This window comes from Bipolaris maydis (assembly GCF_028858645.1).
Source record: "Bipolaris maydis strain C4 unplaced genomic scaffold PSV08scaffold_1, whole genome shotgun sequence".
Taxonomy (NCBI): Eukaryota; Fungi; Ascomycota; class Dothideomycetes; order Pleosporales; family Pleosporaceae; genus Bipolaris; species Bipolaris maydis.
In genome coordinates this window covers 382,527-402,243 of record NW_027093857.1, presented here as the reverse complement: position 1 = coordinate 402,243, position 19,717 = coordinate 382,527, and the positions used below count along the sequence as shown (strand labels likewise).

Sequence of the window (19,717 nt, the reverse complement as noted above, 5' to 3'; positions counted from 1 at the left end):
TGAATAATAATAGCGGTACGAGCCGGGTGCGGCTGCGGCTCGTTGGTGCGTAATCGTCGTCGTCGTGGTGCGAATGGGAGGATGGTCTAGAATGACAGGGCCGTTGGGAGGACTCAGCCGACCGTTTTGGCGACAGTGCGGGCGCGTGACAGAGGGGGCAGATTGTGTATGTGCGAATGGCGGTATAGACAATGCAGAGTCTGCGACTTGTGCGAGACAGCAGGAATGTCCAACAGGCGGCGAGACGGCATGTTTACGAGCAGCTGGTTTCATCTCCGGCCCGTCAACAAGGAATCTGGCCTGGCTGCAGGGGCAACGGGCAACGGAGGCCAGGATGCTCCCATGAGACGTCACTGGCCAAGCCTCCACCCACCACCCACCACCACCCACCCACAGCAATCCCGCCATCGCCAGTCTGCTCCGAAGCTGCACTCGCGCCCATGGCCGTTGACATCACCGATCCCCACGACATCTTTGCTGCTGCCAGCGTGGCCCAGATCCATGCTGCCCTCAGCCAATTGCATGACCATGAGGCCGCTGTGACGCGCCAGCTAAACACCCTCATCGCCTCCCAAAAGGACCTCTCCCGTGAACTCGGCCGTCTGGATCTGCTGCGCGCCCACCTCGGCACTCAGACCGTCAACACGCGCGCCATCAGCAACGGCATGCTGTCCGATGCTGCTTCCACTGCCACTCGCATCTCAGGCGCCGTCAAACGGCTGGACCAGGAGCAGTCCAATGTCAAGGCCACGTTGCACGTCGTCGAACAGGTGGCCGAGCTCAAGGCCTGCGTCCTCGGTGTCCACGGCTCCATGGGCGCGCCCCAGGACTGGGAGACGGCCGCAGGTTACCTCAGCCGTGCTGCAAAGATCCCTGACGATGTTGTAAACGGTAGTTTCGCGGAGGAAATCGTGCCCACAGCTGAAGTGCCAGACCCCCCGCGTGTGACACTTGACGCCGCTGCCGAATCCCTCTGCGGTCTCTTTTTGCGCGAGTTTGAAAAAGCTGCCAAGGACGGCGACGGCTCAAAGGTAACGAGGTTCTTTAAGCTGTTCCCCTTGATTGGGAGGACAGATGTTGGCTTAGATGCATATGGCCGCTATGTTTGCCAGGGTGTGGCTTCAAGGGCGCGCGCAAACTTCAACTCGGCCTCGCCAGCCCAGAGGAACGAGGGGTTCTTCTATGGCAACACCATCACCAAGCTGTTTGAGCACATTGCGCAGATTGTAGACGGACACGAGCCGCTAGTAGAGCGCCACTATGGCCCGGGCATGATGCAAAAGGTCATTGAGCGTCTGCAGATTGAAGCCGATGTCCAAGGCGGCATCGTGCTCGACACATGGCATGAAGAACGTCACATTGACCGCAAACTGACCGATATCAAATCCTATGCATTCTCTTTCCTAGTCCAAAGTTTCCTCCCAGCCCAAAAGCCTTCTTCTGGGACACCTCGCGCAAGCTCACCAGCCAATGGCGTGGCCCGCACAAGTGAAGACGAAGGCGTCGACATGAAGGAAATTGACGCGCTGCTCGGCGAAGGTGCCCTCATACTAGGCCGCTACGCTCTGTATGCTCGCTTCATCTCCGACAAGTGTGCGGTAAGTACAACATGCCATCCTCGCAATCCTTTGCTCATGTATACAGCCCGCCGAGCCCGAAGAACACATCGACTATGGCTTAGTCATGCCCAACTTCCTAGCGACTAGCAACCTCCACAAGAAGGTCAACAGTCACCTCATTGAACCTGTCAATGCTATGACGACCTTTTTCTTCCGGAGATCAGTAGAGAAAGCCTTTCAGCTGGACGAGTCCCCATCTGATCTCACTCTAAACCCCAACAAGCCCCTTGGGTCCAACCCGCCTTTTATAACATCGGCTGTTGACGACGTCATGTATATTGTCAACCAGGTTTTGCAGAGGACGCTCGCCACATCGCAACGGGCTGTTGTGGCTAGTGTAGTTCCCGCCGTAAGCCATATCCTGGGCGCCGAGTTTATCGGCATGATACAAAGAAAGATGCGCGACGAAAGCTACCCGAAACCCGTCATTCAGGGCGGGCTCCCGCCAGAAGATAAGGTCATTGCCTTTTTGGTATTGATCAATAATCTCGACATTGCCAACGACTATGTCAAGCGTATAGTTCAGCAGCAGCTGCGCATCCAACCGCAACCCGGCCAAGAAGATGCCCACTCCCCCTTGCAAGACCTTTTCCCGTTTGGACACGATGCAACCTTTGTCGAAAACACTCTCAGATCGATGGAAAAGTCCTTTGCAGCCAAGAGTGGTGATTTGCTCAACGACGGTATCACGGTTCTGTTCTCCAATGTCCTCAAACCCCGCATCCGGCCAATCTTAGCCGAGGCCTTCAGGGATATCAGGTATGACCCTGGCGGCGAAGATGCAAACGATGACGAAGATATCGACGATACCGATATTGTCAAGGCTCGCTTTGATCGCGGCTGGGGTGTTGTCATTCGTCCAATCAAACGCATTCTCACTCCAGCAAACTTCGACCGTCTTCTTGCCCTTGGCCTCAACTATCTCGCTTCTGCACTGGAAAAACGTATCAAGAGCTACTACGGCAGAGTGAACGAACTCGGTGCGGTTCGGCTCGAGCGGGATATTTCGGGCATCATCACAGCTGCCACCAGTGGTGGTGCATATGCGCTTCGCGATGCGTTCCAAAAATGCACGCAAATGACGTTAATCTTGAACATGGAAGATGACGAGTTTGAGCAAGTCGCTATTGACGACGCTGCTGGCGAATCAGGAATATCCTGGGTGCTTGACCTTGAGGAGAGGAACAGGGTAAGAGCCATTGTCAAAGGATAGATTACATGCAGCTGTGAACCTAGTTCAAGTTAGCGCTTATGATGAATGAATGTACAAACTTTGTCCGTCCGAGTTGATATGACCTGATGATGTTACATACCTGCAAGAACTTCGAACCCCTTACCGGCTCGTGCGCCTTTACTACCCCACTCTTCTCGTCTGCAGCCTGGGTAGCCTTCGCTGCCGTTGATAAAGTTCTGCTCTTACTTTTGCCGACCCACTAACTATCGGAGGAATCGTTAGTAATTGTCTTGGACCAAGAGGTGTGACCCGTGGCGGCTTGGCTTCCAATATCACCCCTGGTCTCCCAAGTATCATGCGCCAAATACCGTCCTGATACGTTGCTTTTTCTTACATAACCACAATCATCCAGTTCTCGGTAGTCATTCTCTTTCCACGCACATCATTTTACGCCATTCCCGTTGCCTGCTTGCGCAATGCGCCAGTCGCACGTAGCCGCCGCTGTCCCATGGCTTTCGCTTCTGCTCGCACCCCTGTCAAGCGCCCAGTGCCCGCTCTACCAGAACTACGCCAACCAACGCCACGAACCCTTCTCCACAGGAAAATGGAGCTTGAGCTATGCGAGGCCCATCGAGCCGTGTAGGACTTTTCGCGCCCCAGAGGTTGAGGAGACGATTGGCAGGTTGCGCGATGTGATTAAAGATCCCGATCTGTTCCGGGTACAGCCTCGACCTTGACTTTGCGTAAAACGAGTGTCTTACTGACGCTTCAAACAGCTCTTTGAAAACACATGGCCTAGCACATTGGACACTACGATTGCGTGGCGAGGACTCTCGGACAGTTTCAGCAATACCATCAAACAGGAGGAATTGACTTTTGTCATTACCGGCGATATCCAGGCCATGTGGCTGCGCGACTCGGCCAACCAACTCCAAGCGTACCTATCCGTGCTGAAACCCAATTCTAGCCACGACAGTCTTGCAAGTTTGTTCCGTGGCGCCATCAACCTCCAAGCACGCTACATTCTCGGAAACGCCTTTTGCAACGCCTTTCAAGCCCCAGACGAGAGCGGTATCCCGCAAAGAAGCAGCAAGAATGACGACCGCATCACTCCGCCGTACGACTACTTCAAAGTGTTCTCTTGCCAGTGGGAACTTGACTCTGTCGCCTCTTTCCTCCAGCTCTCAACCGACTATGCAACCGCCACACGTGACTACGAGTTCTTCCAAAACTCCAGTAACTGGACCAAAGCCGTCGAGCTCATCCTGGATACGGCAGAGAGCATGATGATCGACAGCTATTCCGCAGACGGCGTATGGCAGCACACTCCATACACCTACTGCGCACCCTACGGCGGCACACCCATCAACGACTGCAACGGAAGCCCCCATCGCGGCAACCTCGGTCTCGTCCGCTCATTCCACCGCCCTAGCGACGACGCCTGCACCTACCAATACCTCATCCCCTCCAACATGATGTTTTCCTCCGCCCTCAACACCTCCTCTGTCATCATGTCGCGCGTAGAAGCCTCCTCATCTGGTACCCTAACCACCCGCATGCAACAAATGAGCACCGGCATAAACCGCGGCATAGAAAAATACGGCCTCGCAAACGACCCCACTCACGGCAAAATATACGCCTACGAAGTCGACGGCTACGGCGGCGCAAATATCATGGATGACCCCAACGTTCCCTCGCTCTTGTCAGCCCCGTACATAGGATACACAACCATCCACGACCCCATTTACCAAAACACGAGAAGTAAGGTCCTGTCCAGGGATAATCCTTACTACGCCGTTGGCCCGGCGATTACCGGAGTAGCGAGTCCGCATACGCTGCCGGGGAAACCGTGGCCCATGGCGCTCATCATGACCATTTTGACCTCGGAGGACGACGACGAGATTACCCGGAATCTGAGGTGGTTGGTTTCTAGTACAGATGGCCTGGGGCTGATGCATGAGAGTGTGGATGCAAGGAATGCGGGGGTTTGGTCAAGGCAGTGGTTTAGCTGGGCGAATGGGTTGATGGGGCAGATGATTTTGGATCTGGAGAAGAGGAAGCCGCATCTTTTGCAACTGTCGTTTCAGTAGGTGGGTTTGGTTAGTCGAGTAAAACACATCTTCTTTTTTCCTTTTCGTACGAGCTATCTTGATGTACATAAAATTGAATAGGTTGTTGGCCCGTGTAAAGTCTCGGTGCAGGTGAAAGTGAATTGCCGAGTCCCGTTTCATCCGATCCGAGTCAAGTATGGAGGCTAAACAAAAAGAAGAACTAATGTACCGCACATATGCCAATGCTTGTCTACAGGCACTAGGACACGGAGAACAAAAAGATAACCCTTCTAACCATGAGGTTTGACCTAGCCGAGGTTTGAACATCACGCATAGGGAACAAAGTAAGTGCATACCACATATCTTCGATCTAGAAAAATGAATGGAAATAACAATCTCCAACGCTTCATCGCTATGCTCCTCGCTGTTCCCTCAACGCCTGCTGTTGTCAACTGCTTCATCACGAGATGCGGAATTCTCCTCTTCTGACTTAGTAGGCGTAGTATCCATCATGATCGCCATGATCCTCCGTGTCCTCATTATCAACCCCTTGGTCGTATTTACAATCCAAATCGTACCTATTTAGAAATCCTAGTGGTTGATGGTGCATGTGTCTTGTAGAATGGCTAAGTGTCTGTTTCATCATCAGACACACACTCGCGCGGGTCCAGAAAAATTGGCTTCAAGTCAATCGACGCATGCTTATCTGCGAGACCTTGATGAATCTCCTGGATACTGACTCTGTAGCTTGTTGTACATCTCTTGTGAGCGGGGGGATGAGAGAAGCTGTCCAAACCAAGGATTTGGTCAAGGAGCTGCCACAGCTCTCCCCATGGATTCAGTTCAGGTTCGAAAAGCAATGGCCCCTTTGAAGATAGAACGTAATCCATAGGTGTGTGGCCGGAATGGAGAAGCTCTGCTAGTAGCGGTACTCTCTCTTCAAACTCTTCATTCTTGTGTTTGCCTTTATTAGAATAAAAGAGATTACGTTGCTCTTGGGTAGGACTAAGGTCATTAGACGGTACAGCAAGAAGAGGGCTATACATGTTGCGACCTTCACTTCCAAAGAGATCAAATATAAGGATTCGATGAGAAGAGCTTGCGTCGAGTCGCTCAAATTCCGTTGCTGTAATAGACGGACCGCGAGACGTACTTTCTCTAGTCTTTGAGTATACAAGCAGGGGAATAACCGAAGTATGCCGAGGGAGTTCGGAGATTGTGCATGGCACCTGTTGATCTTCAGCAAAGCGTCTTTGCTGCTCGGTAGTCCATGTGTATCGACAGAAGGCGAAGTCTGCGAGCGAACTTGACCGAGAGAGAACGATGATTAGTCCCGATCGACGTGCTGCGCATTGGGCCATGATTGTGAAGAACAGCTTTCGATGGAAGCCCTGTACATGATTGGGAGAAGACGCAATCTCGTGTATAGACTCTGACTTAAACGGGTTAGTAGCTTTTTTGGTTTCTCGGTGAGGACGTCCACCCGTTTGGCGAGGTTGTGGATTCTGTTGGATGATTTCGTAAACTCGCTGAACCCAGTAACCGTCTGGATCCATGCGTAGCCAGTATGGCTCGAATTCGGGCCTGCTAAAATCTCCTTCTTTCGCATCTGTTGTGTAGAATTTGTCGGGAATTCTCCACTCTGGAAGAAAGAAGCATTGTTTCCAAGACGTCTTCTGGTCAGTGTAGTCGAACTGATATAGTAGAAAGTCAAACCTAAGGACATCAGTGATAATTCACATGTATTGTAGAGAAACCTACCGCTCGTGTTCAGTAAAGTAGTGACGCAGCTGGTTATGACGCACATTACGCGCGATTCCGACTTTGTTGAGTGGTGATGCGGGTGATCGATATAACGCGTCAATTTTGTACTGGACGAAAACTTGACGACGGCGCGACAGCCCTGCTAGTGTGTCCGGCACGAGCAACTTGAAATCTGCTAAGCGTGGTTGGAGATTGACGAATTGAAACTCCATGCAAACACTGCTCGTGCGAATAGCTCTCCATATCTCCAACACTCCTTTGAAAGAGGAAAAATGTTGCGAGTCTTCCGTTGGCGCTAAACATTCGTTTCCTTGCTCGACACAAGGTACCCAATTAAGGCTCTTGACACCAGTCCATGGATTGATATAATCGCCGAGACCTTGTGCACAGTTCTTAATGCTTTCGATAGCTTTAGGCAGGAGAGATATTGGCATTCGGTAAGGACTATTGCAAGGACTTAGGTAGCCATAAGCCGAAGGTGGTAGGAACGATTTCCGCGTGAGGTTAACCGCGACCTTGCGTGTATTGGTGTCTGCAATTATCTCGCCACTGAACCGGTTTGGTATGATTTCTACATATTCTGGATTGGTGGCGCATACCGCAACGTAGAATCCGACACGAGCTCTTTGTCTAACGGTTGTGATATAACGTTGGTCTTCTGGACGGTTCGACACACTGCTTTTAATATCAAAAGGGACTAGAACACGACTCCAATGTTTACTAGTGTTACGGAACATCCGAACCTGCTCATCGAGTTGCCAGAAGCGTTCTGTGTAGCTACCTGTCGGAGGCTCGCTATTAGGGGTCGCGTAAAGTGCGCCATCGGCAATAGCAAATTCGTACGACCGCAAAACGAATGGACAGCATGAAAGATGTGAGAATATCTCGGCTTCGAAGTGTGTGCCGCGATTGCGCTTAATGCAAGAATCGACATCAGCCAACAGACTGCCATAGCGCGCATTGAGAGGCATCGCTAACGATTAAAGGAAGGAAGGAAGGAAGGAAGGAAGGAAGGAAGGAAGGAAGGAAGGAAAGAGGACAATGGTCGTGGGGGAAGACGCCAAACCCCACTCTGTGTCACCTTGATGCAGTGAACCCAGCACTTTCACGAAAACGGCTTCGGCATAATGCCATGGTTTGGATTAAGCGCTCGCAGGCTCTGCTGCCTCTGCTGCCTCTGCTGCCTCTGCTGCCTCTGCGAAGAAACAGAGGCGGATAGACTCACTTCTGTCGCCTACCTAGAAACCTTCCAAACTGCATAAAGTATGAAAATGCCCGGGCGAGTAACCCTGCTCGAGAATTTTGTAGCACTCGGTGCGTTGGGTAAACGCTGGGAAGACGTGTACACTGACGCTTCTCTAGCGGTTCGCCCTCGGCATCTCTAGTTCTTTGCCGCTTTTTCGCATCGCATTCTGCAAGCGAGAATGATCTTGACGTCGGTGGTTGGAGTGAATCAACGTAAAGATCGAGTGTGCTATTGAATAGGCTTTGATCGGTGATCATAGGTATAACTAGCTCGAAACTAAGCTGACTACATTCACCAATGCGGATTTGCATTGGTGATGTAAGCCTTACTGGAGCGTTAGACGTTTTAATACAATTCCCCCCGGGGGCAAGAACGATTTGCAACCCTTGCGATGAAGTATTCCTTATGTACAACTGACGCTCTTGTAGATCGAAGAATACAATAAAGTGGTGTGGTGCGACCTCGTTTGATTCTGGTAAAAGGTAGTCGCACGACCGTGACGAGCCAACGGTGAAACAATGCCGACCAAATATGGTAGCAAACGAGAGCTTGACAATTCGACGCTGAACAACGTTGGGATTGAAAGTAGAGCGGCGAGTTTCGGACACAACATGGCACATGTTAGATCGCAGGAATGTTGTAGAGTATGAGGCTTTTGATAGCGGAATCATCTCGGCGAATGCCAGCATGGATGGGCAAAAGGAAGACATTGGGTATCGGGTGTTTGAGGTGGATAGGTGGAAATGATAAGAGAAATGCTTTTTAACAACATGGATGCATGTCTTAAAACGCAGTGAGACGTAAGGCGCTGTCTCTGTATGCTCCATTGCTTACCGAGTGTGGGCAATAGGACAGTGAGTTCCCAACGCTATGCTGATGAAGACCCCGTAGGATTTGTCTCATGCGTTTCCGCATGTGATTTTCGGTTCATTCGGCCGCCGAATCGAGATCGAACTGGTAAATAATGCTGGCCTATCTCCAACCCCACCTCTGGGGAAGATGGGCGTGGAAGGATATTCAAGAGCTCTTTCGATGTCATGCTACATGAGCTATTGAATGGGCGGCATGCGGTGACTATGGATTTGTACAGAGTTTTCAAGTCAAGGCACAAGAACGGTACTAGTTGAGTATGTGTCTCATGTTCCTGCCATATGCCTTGCACTTGAGCTAATCTCTGTTTGGCTTCTGGTCCTTTTGGAAGGCGTTTTGGTCGACCGATAACTTTCTCTATATCCTGGGCCCTTCCAAAGTAAAGAGGATTTGATCGCAATATGATGTAGGAGTTATGAGGCGTAGAATAGATGGGGTAGCGGGGACCAGATACAACCTGGATGCAGTACAGGGGTGTTGGATCTGGAGGGGGATTGAGTTGAAAATCGGCGGTTAGATACCGCGTTCGATGGGGACTCTGTAAGTAATTGAGCTGGCCTTGCTGGCTCCAGGTGTGTCTAATGTAAACCATGGATGGTAAAAATGAACTAGATACTGGTTAGGCCAATGGATATGACTAAGATAAGCTTGTAATACCTCAGATCCTCTGTAGTTGGCCCACGGCTTCTCGGTTCATAAGTTTGACGGCTCCAGCTGCTGCGATTTGGTAGGAAAAAGAAGAACCCCTCTCCTTCAGATACAGCTATCTCATTCAAAGCTAGGACATCGACCTCATTTGGTGGAAGCTCACGGTAATTGGTCCCATCAAATGTTTTGTCGCGAACTTGTTGTACGATGTAGTTGCTAAGAAGACGATCTGAAAAGTAGAAGTCGGACGTGGGAATGTCGCGAAGCTTTGGTTGCGCTTTGTCTTTTGGAACAGGGCGATCTTTTGTAGATGACTGACATTTTTTTGCAGTTGATTCAGTCATCTTGCACAGGGAGAAAGTGGGGTGTGCAGTCTATGTGTCGTGAATGCGACAGCTGGAGAATTGGTCCTGCCAATCTGATGACGCAAACGCTCTCATTAGCGCGCTCCGAATAACCGTGCCCACGCCTGACTGCAAATGGGCAATGCTTTCACTTCATCTCGTGGTAGCCATGAAGAAGGGTAATATACAGGGCTTGCGACTTCTCAGAATCGCGAAGATCTATGTGCAAAATGTTAGTCCACGTACTATATCATGTTCACTACTAGTATCTTCTACGACGCTCTCCACATCTAGTTGTGATGAAAGCGAAATTATGCGAGAAACATAGCCCCTGCTTGCATCTGCGTGGTGAAACTAAATTACTACAGGTCGTATAATGTGTTCGCATTTCTTTTGCTTATGAATATTAACTAGGTTCTGCTCCTTGGTGCACTTACGCAAGATAGAAATCATACATTCCTCCGATACGTCTTGAAGACTCTAGCATATAACGAATCTGGGTCAAGTGCCAAACAGGCAAACACTAAAAGTTCATTATAAGAAAACCTGAGTTTACCTGATCATACCAACTCACGAGATATCTGAGACGGATTCACTATCAGGATAAACATTGGGAACGGCGAGTTTCCATATTTCTCTCCCATAATCTTCGTGTCGACAAGCTTTTCTATCACAACAAACACTCTTCTTGAACGGTCACCAAAGTCAAATCACGGATCACAAGTTCGATGCCCCACCCTGTCGATGCGCCTTGAGACTACAACAATCTACCACGGTCCGGAGAACATCGTCATGTATCCTCTTATATCGTCATCACCCACCGCAGAGCCTCTTGGTTGTGATGTCACTGCCGGTGATTCTCTGCTGCCTGAAGCCGACTTTGACAACATTGTGAGCAGCGATATTGATCTTTTCGCGGTGATCGATGCTGGCCCATCAAGCGCCATCCTCATCATATGCGAAGTCGAGCGAGAAAATTGGGCCGCGATTCTGCAAGAATACATTGACAATGATCCCAATCCTACAGGATGTGTTTTCCTTTTGAACCAAACCCGGTCATCTGTAGTTCGAGGCAAGACATTGACGGATACAGCCTTTGAGTGGAAGCCGGAATACCGTCATAAACTCCCTGGAACTGTGCTTAAGAGCTACTTTCGCAGCCAAGTAAATACGCTTATTTGCATTGGAATGCTCGAGCTAACGAATGCCATAAACATGGCGGGCTGGCTGAGAGGTTGGAAATGTATGCTTCAGCCTGGTGGAAGCCTGGTTGTCGAGCTCAGTTGGGATTGGCAGGACCGTACTTGGAGGGATGCTGCAAAGCGATACGCTGTCATGGCGTCTCCTCTTGGCTTTCGTCTGCAGACTGTGAATGGCTGTGATGTCTTTATGGGAGGCCTTTTGCAAGACCGTGCCAGTCAAGACGAAAGGTATCGCATTGCAAGTACTTACCGAAGGCAGGCATCGAGGTTAGTGGCGCGTGGTCGCCACGCTCGACTTGGTCACACTTTCGAAGACAAGGCCAAAAACCTTACAAGGAAGGGAGTGCTCGATGAGAACGATTTCATCAAGGATGGCGATAAGCTGTACGGTCGATTCGTTCAATGCGGACCACACGCATGGTCAGACTTCTAGGCCCCCTCAAAACTCTATTTCCATTGTAACATTACATCAGTCACCAAAACAGCAAAATGAGTAGACGAGACTTGTTCTTAATGCGACTCAGCATAATATTTTAGACTGTAGCACACAATTAGATCCTATTTAGCGATTAGAATCTGTTGAATTTGTATAGATATATGTGTGCTTACGACCGATGGGTTACAGTGATGCTCCTAATCAGCTGGCTAAGTGTAATACGTCTTACAATACAACCTTTTCCATCTCGCCCTTGACCACCTGCAAAATCTCTCTTAATTCACGTGTCCCAAGACATGTAGCCATCCGCTTCGACACGTCAATCTTGGCGTGGAGATCAGCCACCAGATCTTGCAGGTTTTCTCCGACACCCTTCCACACGACATACTCTTTATGCAGTATGTTGTTGGAGGAAGCGGTTAGGTTCCATGCTTTGTCCAACGTGTGAATTGTATCAGCCATATCTTTGTACTGCTCTATAGTGCTCTCATAAGTAAAATCGCTAGAAATTCCTATGAGCTCCTTGGCGTGCTCTAGAGCTCGTCGGTGTTTATTCTTCCGACTCACATGCAGTTTTTCTCGCTCAGCTCTAATATTTCTGACAGTGCGTTGTAATTGGCTGCTTGCGCTTCGTGTATGCGTCAAGGCCTCGTTGTGTCGACTGGCGACAAGAATGCATTGCTGGGTTGCTTCGCGCAGTTGAGATGCAAGTTGGCCGGTATGCAAACACGACAGCCCATGTTTAGCTTCTGTGTTTCCGCGCGGGGTAAGAACAGCCGTACCCAGCAAATTGACTGCTGCGTCTGCGGCGTTGCGGATATCTCGATCTAACAATACCGCACTTTGACTGATCAGTGCATTCACTGCAGCAATGCAGTCTGGCGTGATGCGGCAACAGCTGTTGAGCGTTTCAGAAGCCCTTTCGAGCCTATCAATAGATACATTAATGTTTGCGTGTTTTGCGACAATATTCTGCCCAGCATTATCAAGCCAAGACCCCCACGCAAACGCCATCACCATGCCGATGGCTGCAAGAAGAGAGACATAACGGCGTTTGATTTGCGGAAGCCGGTTTGGAACGCCCTGCACGATATGGCCGTGCACGGGTGGTGCGGATATGGTCATTCTATCCCTTTGGTGCTGCTGATACAAATGGCCAATTGATGGAGGTGCTGGATTAGCCACATGCTGCAATTTGCCGCTCAAAACCAGCTGCGTGTGGTCTGATGTGGGTGCTTCGTTTGTTGTGAGTGCTTTGTCTGGCGGAGTTTCGACCAGGAGGGGGAGATTAGGTGTAACGGACCCAACCAAAAGTGGGACTGATTGGTGGATGCGCCCTGCATCATGCACCGGATATGATCTATCTTCGATTTTGATTTGCTGGGTGCCGCTTGGGACAACTGGTTCGCGCGAGGATAGGGAAGGGGCTCTAGCTTTAGATGGCTGATGTCTTGAAGAACGTACTGTGCGTGTGTCAGCTCTCCTCCGGGCGATGAAGTCATCCACCAAATTCGACATTGCTGGAATTTTGTGATAAATTCTGATGCTTTCCTAAGGGCCTAGGAGATCAAGTTGCCATCACTGTTTAATAAACGTCGCTTTGTTCTTGGTCTTTCGCCCCACTTCGCTCTCTGTCTAAGATTCTCGCCATCACCGGTTTGCTCTTCGAAACACGTCTTTAGGCATGCCTCTTACGCTAACACCCGCGACGGATGACTGGGACCAGCCCTCTTCTGCAGCACAGTCTCCCATTGAGACAATACATTTCGAAAATGCAAAAGATATGGCCAAAACTCTAGCAGCCCTTGCTGAGAGGTTCATCCAGGCCGGCGAGACTCATCTCGCGTACAACAATGTCTCTGACAGGTACTTTGTTAAGACCTGGAAGAGACTGTTCGAAGAATGTCTTAATGATTTTGGCGCAAACTACGACAATACCGAGGATGTGGACAACCGAGATGACGCGGGTACAGAGCTAGAGAGCACACCTACCGGAAAGGCCGCAATGCACTAGGGAGGCATCCGCATTGCAGTTTGGCTGCCTGCACTGGTTCACAACCTTGCGCATGTAACTTCGTCTGAGCGCTAGTTCTCCAAAAAGGCTGCAGGGAAGTCCTCTTATTCAGCCCACATACCTATCTTTATAGCTCCGCACTCTACTATTAATGTTCACATTTCCGTTCTTCGCACACTTCTTCCATCGTTCACAATTACGTTCCACGACATACAACTTCCCACACTATCTACCATGCCAAATCGCGTACCCAACCTACACTCAACCTTCTACGGGCTTGTACTCTTATTCTTACAAGTCGTTGGTTATGTCCTCTGTCGCCGTGAGGTTCTCATACTTCTCCTCAATGCCGCCGATTACATTGAGAGTTCTCAGCTCTTCATGGCTATTCAGTCAATTGATGAATACGGGAGTTGGCTAGCTTCTAACCTCGAGGTTGCCCTGGCTCATCTCCAAACGGCTATGACCAATAGTCTTCAATTCATTCGTATTGCCCATCAACAATCGTTGGACTCAATAGCGACATCCGAAGTAAATCCCCAATCAACTAAGGGAATTTGATAAATAGGAGGAAATTTACTAACTGAGTATAGAAACAACTTAATGTTGCTACCTGGGAGCACCTAGAAGGGGTCAGCAGTGACTTGGCTCGCCAGCCCATCCGTGCTCTACACTCCACGATGTTCCATAGCATCGAGTCGGCTGCTGCTATATATCGAGTCATATCTGGTGTATGCATCCTCATAGCGCATCTAGTCAAGACATCGCCCTACTTTGAGAGACTCGCCATCGCTGGTAAATACGCCTTTGCTCTCTACATCATTACAACCATATCTTGGGGTATTTGGATTTCTTTCTGGCGAGTTTTGCGCTTCATCGGGTTCACTACTGTTGCATACATCACTGCTGGCTGGCGTTGGCTTTGGTACTCTCTCTTCAATATTGGCTGATCAGGTGTTTTTGGTTCGCCTCGATACAATGTAGGCTCCATGGCATTGCATAGAATGCAAACACTGATCAAGAGTCGTTGGGGCTTCTCTAGTGGGCGATAATAAGGGTTCGGCGTCATGGTGTTTGTTTTTAGCTTCTTATGGGAATATTCTTAACCTACTTGCTACGTTGACATCGAAGTGATTTAGCTATGGAGATGACGTAACGTCTTTGACTATGAGTAATTACCGTGGTGTAGTATGACGTGATCAGATTGTGGGTATATATTGCAACTTCATTTCGTACATGGATATCTGACATATCCAATTGATTCTATTGCAGTGACTAGACTTCATCTTTGCTGTACGAGTTCGATTGTGGGTCGTCCCTTAATCTTTTTGAGCTCTATCCTGTATCGTGCCACAATACCTATCCTTTTCTTGTACTCTGCATATACACCAAGCCATTGCAAAACGACTTTACCAATAGTTTATCCAACTGCTGTTTGTCCTGGCAACTGGAGGAAAGAGATGTTACTGTGTGTCGGCATCTGCCGTGCATGCGTTGGAAATAAGTAACGCAATCGTCCATTCACTCTCTGCGCTGCCAACTCTCAACAGTGAATGACCTGCGATATCTTTAGTAGTCTAACAACCGGCCGTCACGGATTTTTGTACGCTATGACGACTACAGGTATCTTGTTAGGCGTGAGGGGCTTTTTGCTAAGGGGGCTTCCGCAGGAAGTCTCGGCTCAAGAACAACCCTCCCCAAGACGGTTTTTGAACCTTGTAATTCTTGATGAGGACCTACTGACGTAACTTTTGATTGCAACCCCGACTTAAACGTATTGTGTAATGCTAGACCAGCTTTGTATTTTCTGTTGATTGGTAGCCGTACGATTAGGCAACGTTTTGTTCTCTTGACTAGTTCTGGAGAATATTGTATTGGCTTTGCAGGAGAACCTCTCAACTAGTTCTGTGCATTTTCAATTTCAGGGAGTTTGTGCTGTTTTTAATATCGATGAATCGCATCTATATCACAGATCCATGAAAGATAATACGCAAGGCTACAATCGACAACTCCTCAGACTCCAGCATTCAAATAACAGGTAAGTGTCGTATCAAAGCGCAGAACCCTTAATCTAACGTACAAAAGACTTCTATGCATAGCTAGCATATGCGAAACTGAAATACCCCCCGTGGGGCATTTCAGAAGCTGAATAAACACCTTGACGTTCCTACAGGCATTTTCTTGATAACATCCATGGTTGACCAAACCCATGCGTTACTCATGCTGAGTGTGTGTGCCGTCCCCATTGTCCTGATGTACTGCATCAGCTGTCTTCTGCTGTTCATGAAACTCCCTGGCGTGCAATATGTTCGCCATTCTTAGCGAACATGCATCTTCCAACGTTTTCATGATTGCTCCGTTAAAGGAAGAGAAAACACTTAGATGGAAAAGCATCACGAGAGAGCTCTGCTTTCTCAGCAGTAAATGCATGAGAATGGTCCCTATCTGCATTGGGGTTAGCGAAATGAGAAGATGCAAGCAATAATAGCAACACTTACAGCAGTCTCCCGAGTGACTCGTTTTTGACGCCGAATTGCGTACTTGAGAATAGCATAGATTTTCATGCGACTATCGTTAATTGCACTTGTTTGGTCGCGCCTCGCTTTCGCGTCTTCTACATGGCCATCTAAGGCGTCGTTGCGCTCATTTCCAGCTAGGTCAAAGAGACATAGCTGGGATTTCCTCATAGCCCCAATAGCGTATATGAGGATGATAAGGTGGGTTCGCGAGGAGCTTGCATTATTATTAGTAGAGCTACTTGTTCGAAATTCAAGAGTTTTTGCTACTAGGAACTCGAAGGCAGCTAAGGAGTCAAGCTGATAACATGGACGCTTGGATGGGATTGGTGGTGCATGCATGCTCACTGGGATTTGATCTAACTTCTCAATGCCGTAACGAAGAAGTACCTCTGTCGAGAGATCTAGAGAATTAACGTCCGTCCCTAGCGATTGAAAGGCCTCAAAACACAATTTTCTGTTAGGGCAAGGCATCCGAAATAGCTCTTTTCCAAAATTTTGGAGCAGGTTCTGCGTAGTGTGCGACTTGCCGCTACCACTAAAGCCATCTGTTCCAATACAAACAATACGACCTTGGGGATTATTCAACTCTGTTATAATAGGTTCCAACTTGTTGTAAATGTCGCGTTCAGTTGCAGTGATGCCAAAAACATGGTCGAATGGACGCTCCACCCAGTCATTCCTCTCGGATTGTAGAAAAGGGCGGGCCCTTAAGAGCTTTTGATTCGTTATATCAAATTCGCATTGTTTTTCTGCTCGAGGATGGTCTGGTTGTGTTACTCTTATGAGATTGAAATATCGTCCAGCAAAGAATTGCGAAAAAGCGTTTTGTCGCTGATGCTCGATTTGGCGAATGATTCGCGTTTGGGTCTCCACCTCCTCGGAAACCGCGCTCTCTAAACGTTTTTTTTCATCATGCAGTAGATTGTGCTCATACTCCCGATGAGCATCGTCACGAACATTTGAGTCGAACGTTTTCTCATCATCGATCCAATCTTCACTGTTGCCATCAACAGAACAACTGCCACTTGGCCGGTTGCGAGTATTAGAAATGACGTGTACCTCAGAAATCCGGCGTTTGAATGATCTGGATGACTGCATGTAGGCATATGCAATGAAGCGGTATAGTGCTACATATCTGTGCTCTTGGAGAGCTCCATAGAAGAAAATCCGACGGCGCTTAGGAAAAGGGCTACCATTTTCAGATTCCTTAGACATCTTGGTTTGAACGTGCTTGCGAATTTGGCCCCATATTCTTTTTTGAGACCGATGTCGCATTGTCGAATCCCTTATTCCCTTCTTTACTTTCTGCTCTTCTGAGCTGGCGTCGTGACTGGGGCCTAGAAAGATATGGTAGATATAGTCGCATATCATCCGAGACTTAGATAAGAATAGACCAAAGGCAGCTGCAGCCAAGGAGACAAAATAGCAAAGAGCCACCTTGAATACTGCTCGATTTGCAAGCACATTTGAACCATCGATTCTAATGCATCCGTCTGTCCGCGTTCGAATCCAAAGCACTAAAAATAGACACCATAGACTGCGTGAAATGATGCCTCTCCATCTCATCGTCTTTTCTAAACTCTCTGGTTGCATGATGTTGATGGTCACTAATAGCCAATTGAGAGCGTACAAAACCGCAAACCCAATACTCATTGCAATCCAAGATTCAGTCATGAATCGAACCTTCTGTGTCATCATTTTAGACATTTAGAAATGACAAGGCATTGGAATAAATACCTTGAGTGTAATTTTGGTCTGCTGTGAATAGCGTTGAACAAATTGTTCATACGCCCTTCGCACTGAGCTAAAACACTGGAATGATGCCATAGGTAAGCTCTTGCGCGATGGCTCTTTCAGATCCCAAAAACCAGTGAAAATTACGACGGCGAGCTAGAAGTATGTGAAATAGGCAGATTGTGGTGTAAACATGTTTGTCGCAGGATCTTCAGACAGCGACGAGTACATGTTTGAGACAAGGGTATCGCAGCTGTTTCACGCAAAATGTGAAACCTCTTGACTAAATATTTCTGTGAGATATTATATGTTGTAAGCATGGCCTTGCGGTATTCGCAGAATTGCATTTGTACAGCATACAGGCATGATGGAGGCGCAATTTGCAGAGGAGCTTAAGCTACTTCTAGATCAAGCTCAGGCCTTGATGGATCGGCCAGAAGTATGTTGTTAATATTGATCATAATGCACTTGCTAATTTTTGTCTCAATAGGGTTTCCCTCTTATCAATCTTCGGAATATACTCGATGATGAGCGGCTTGCAACTATAAAGCGGATCTATGACAGCTGCACCCGCGATGACTGTGGAAACGAAGACGTCGATCCAGATTCTGGAGTCGAAGTACAAGAGCAAGACCTGAGACCGCTGCGAAAGAAGCGGAAAATTGGTGGAGAAAAGAAGAGGGTCGTTCTGGGTGGCCCCGCAGACCCATGGAAGCGTATAACGAATATGCCCCAGCTACCCGCCTTAGCTGAGTATATTTGCGCACATTTGAGCAAGTATCCAGACTCTCAAGACGCTGAAAAGTTTCTTAGAACTTTGACACTTTCAAGCAAGTGTGGTGAATACGACTCTCGAGATGATTTAGGTAACGCGTTTATGGCTCGCTACTCGTGGACTCAACAAGTCGAGCGTCGCAATGAGCAAGTCTACGTCCTACAGCTTTTTAATGACCTCTTTTGGTTTGACATGATGCAAATTCTACGACCGCGGGGTACAGGGCGTGTAGGCGATTCGATGCTGCAAGAGCTCCGTCGCTTCCTAGCACCGTTGAATTTCAAACAACTGGGATTAGAGCAGGATGTCGTTATAGCTAACGTAGGAGAATGGAGTATACGCGGATCGAAGATCAATAAGCTTTGTAAGCTTTACGGCTCTGGGGCGATTTTAATCTTGCATAAACAGCTCTCTAGAAGCTTGTAAGTTGAATTTTCGAAACAACCTATTATCCAGCGTGAGTAGCTTACCTTGACAGCCTTGAAGGGAAATTCACGGCTTCAGGGCCGTATTTTAAGGGCGCTGTCGAGCGACTCAACGTGTTAAAGCTGAAGGATTACGTCAAAAACACTGGGGCTGACACGCTTGCCACACGGATTCGGAAGCTTCTCGTGAAACCCTTCCAGGAAGCGTACAATGAGAACAACCGTACATAATATGTCGCACCCTTTCCGACGGTACATATAACTTATAGAAGGATATTGCGGCCTTCTCTCGTGTCAAAATATACTTTACGAGTTCTAAAGTGTTCCATTGATGGATATCAAAATGGGTTCAGGTAGATACATCACTGGACTACGCGCAGTTCTTGATCTCTCCTGGTAGTTGTATGTACTCTATCCTGCAATCATGGTAATTCGTTCAATTGCAAATCTGTAGCCTAAGTATGACAAGTAAGTTGAGACTGATTGAAAGCATATGCATATTGAGTGGTCCGCGCACAAACAAGCCATAAGGCACATAACTGTGTATGCTGCACGGCTGTAACAATAGTTTTCAAGCTGCTAGCCATCATCCCATGCTATGCTCTTCTATGAGACCAAGCATACGACCTTCGAAAACTTGTGATGATACCCTCTCGCTATTGCATCGCGCATTCGCGAAAGCCTGGAACACTCGCTTCCTCTTGAAGGGGTAAATAGTAGAGAATTTGGACTAAAACGACTACTATAATTGCCAAAGCTGCCGTGGACTTCGTTTGTTTTATATCTAGAGACACTTAGCTCTAGTCGACCCAATTCTGTTGTATGCAACAGTGGTGTATCCCTGTTTTCTTACTAGGAGCCGTGTTCTTTGGGACAATGAGCTAACCATTGCCGAA

At 48.4% G+C, this 19,717-nt stretch overlaps 9 protein-coding genes across 9 annotated transcripts; 5 read left to right on the top strand and 4 right to left on the bottom strand.

Annotated features, from left to right (window-relative positions):
* The first annotated feature begins 430 nt into the window (after positions 1 to 430).
* PSV08DRAFT_192403 (glycoside hydrolase) lies at positions 431 to 4,981 on the top strand. The gene is made up of 5 exons (XM_014219287.2): positions 431 to 1,598; positions 1,645 to 2,808; positions 3,342 to 3,512; positions 3,570 to 3,697; positions 3,761 to 4,981. The coding sequence occupies exons 1-5, from the start codon at positions 441 to 443 to the stop codon at positions 4,881 to 4,883; spliced, it is 3,744 nt and encodes a 1,247-aa protein (XP_014074762.1). The 5' UTR covers positions 431 to 440; the 3' UTR covers positions 4,884 to 4,981.
* Positions 4,982 to 5,189: 208 nt separating this feature from the next.
* PSV08DRAFT_406344 (uncharacterized protein) lies at positions 5,190 to 8,564 on the bottom strand (the record flags this gene model as incomplete). The annotated part of the gene is made up of 4 exons (XM_014219288.2): positions 5,190 to 5,470; positions 5,502 to 6,560; positions 6,606 to 7,581; positions 7,847 to 8,564. The coding sequence occupies 4 exons, from the start codon at positions 8,562 to 8,564 to the stop codon at positions 5,335 to 5,337; spliced, it is 2,889 nt and encodes a 962-aa protein (XP_014074763.2). The 3' UTR covers positions 5,190 to 5,334.
* Positions 8,565 to 8,722: 158 nt separating this feature from the next.
* PSV08DRAFT_170222 (uncharacterized protein) lies at positions 8,723 to 9,716 on the bottom strand (the record flags this gene model as incomplete). The annotated part of the gene is made up of 2 exons (XM_014219290.1): positions 8,723 to 9,332; positions 9,382 to 9,716. The coding sequence occupies 2 exons, from the start codon at positions 9,714 to 9,716 to the stop codon at positions 8,723 to 8,725; spliced, it is 945 nt and encodes a 314-aa protein (XP_014074765.1).
* A 744-nt stretch (positions 9,717 to 10,460) lies between these two features.
* On the top strand, positions 10,461 to 11,351 carry PSV08DRAFT_367074 (uncharacterized protein; the record flags this gene model as incomplete). Its single annotated transcript, XM_014219291.1, has 1 exon — positions 10,461 to 11,351. One exon carries the CDS (start codon positions 10,461 to 10,463, stop codon positions 11,349 to 11,351), a length of 891 nt encoding a protein of 296 aa, XP_014074766.1.
* A 136-nt stretch (positions 11,352 to 11,487) lies between these two features.
* PSV08DRAFT_397744 (uncharacterized protein) lies at positions 11,488 to 12,872 on the bottom strand (the record flags this gene model as incomplete). Its single annotated transcript, XM_014219292.2, has 2 exons — positions 11,488 to 11,494; positions 11,584 to 12,872. The coding sequence occupies 2 exons, from the start codon at positions 12,870 to 12,872 to the stop codon at positions 11,488 to 11,490; spliced, it is 1,296 nt and encodes a 431-aa protein (XP_014074767.2).
* A 154-nt stretch (positions 12,873 to 13,026) lies between these two features.
* Positions 13,027 to 13,368, top strand: PSV08DRAFT_375683 (uncharacterized protein; the record flags this gene model as incomplete). Its single annotated transcript, XM_066093312.1, has 1 exon — positions 13,027 to 13,368. The coding sequence occupies exon 1, from the start codon at positions 13,039 to 13,041 to the stop codon at positions 13,366 to 13,368; it is 330 nt and encodes a 109-aa protein (XP_065949907.1). The 5' UTR covers positions 13,027 to 13,038.
* A 234-nt stretch (positions 13,369 to 13,602) lies between these two features.
* PSV08DRAFT_345839 (uncharacterized protein) lies at positions 13,603 to 14,318 on the top strand (the record flags this gene model as incomplete). Its single annotated transcript, XM_014219293.2, has 2 exons — positions 13,603 to 13,899; positions 13,962 to 14,318. The coding sequence occupies 2 exons, from the start codon at positions 13,603 to 13,605 to the stop codon at positions 14,316 to 14,318; spliced, it is 654 nt and encodes a 217-aa protein (XP_014074768.2).
* Positions 14,319 to 15,582: 1,264 nt separating this feature from the next.
* On the bottom strand, positions 15,583 to 17,585 carry PSV08DRAFT_397743 (P-loop containing nucleoside triphosphate hydrolase protein; the record flags this gene model as incomplete). Its single annotated transcript, XM_066093543.1, has 2 exons — positions 15,583 to 15,618; positions 15,867 to 17,585. 2 exons carry the CDS (start codon positions 17,583 to 17,585, stop codon positions 15,583 to 15,585), a joined length of 1,755 nt encoding a protein of 584 aa, XP_065949906.1.
* Positions 17,586 to 17,988: 403 nt separating this feature from the next.
* Positions 17,989 to 19,052, top strand: PSV08DRAFT_345837 (uncharacterized protein; the record flags this gene model as incomplete). Its single annotated transcript, XM_014219295.1, has 3 exons — positions 17,989 to 18,060; positions 18,112 to 18,818; positions 18,875 to 19,052. The coding sequence occupies 3 exons, from the start codon at positions 17,989 to 17,991 to the stop codon at positions 19,050 to 19,052; spliced, it is 957 nt and encodes a 318-aa protein (XP_014074770.1).
* Between the last annotated feature and the right edge of the window lie 665 nt (positions 19,053 to 19,717).

Excerpts from the sequence above, each read along its gene's own strand:
- PSV08DRAFT_192403 (XM_014219287.2), top strand. The coding sequence starts at position 441 with ATGGCCGTTGACATCACCGATCCCCACGACATCTTTGCTGCTGCCAGC. Across the intron at positions 3,513-3,569 it reads AAGATCCCGATCTGTTCCGG|CTCTTTGAAAACACATGGCC; the intron begins GTACAGCCTCGA and ends CGCTTCAAACAG. Across the intron at positions 3,698-3,760 it reads ACCGGCGATATCCAGGCCAT|CCACGACAGTCTTGCAAGTT; the intron begins GTGGCTGCGCGA and ends ACCCAATTCTAG.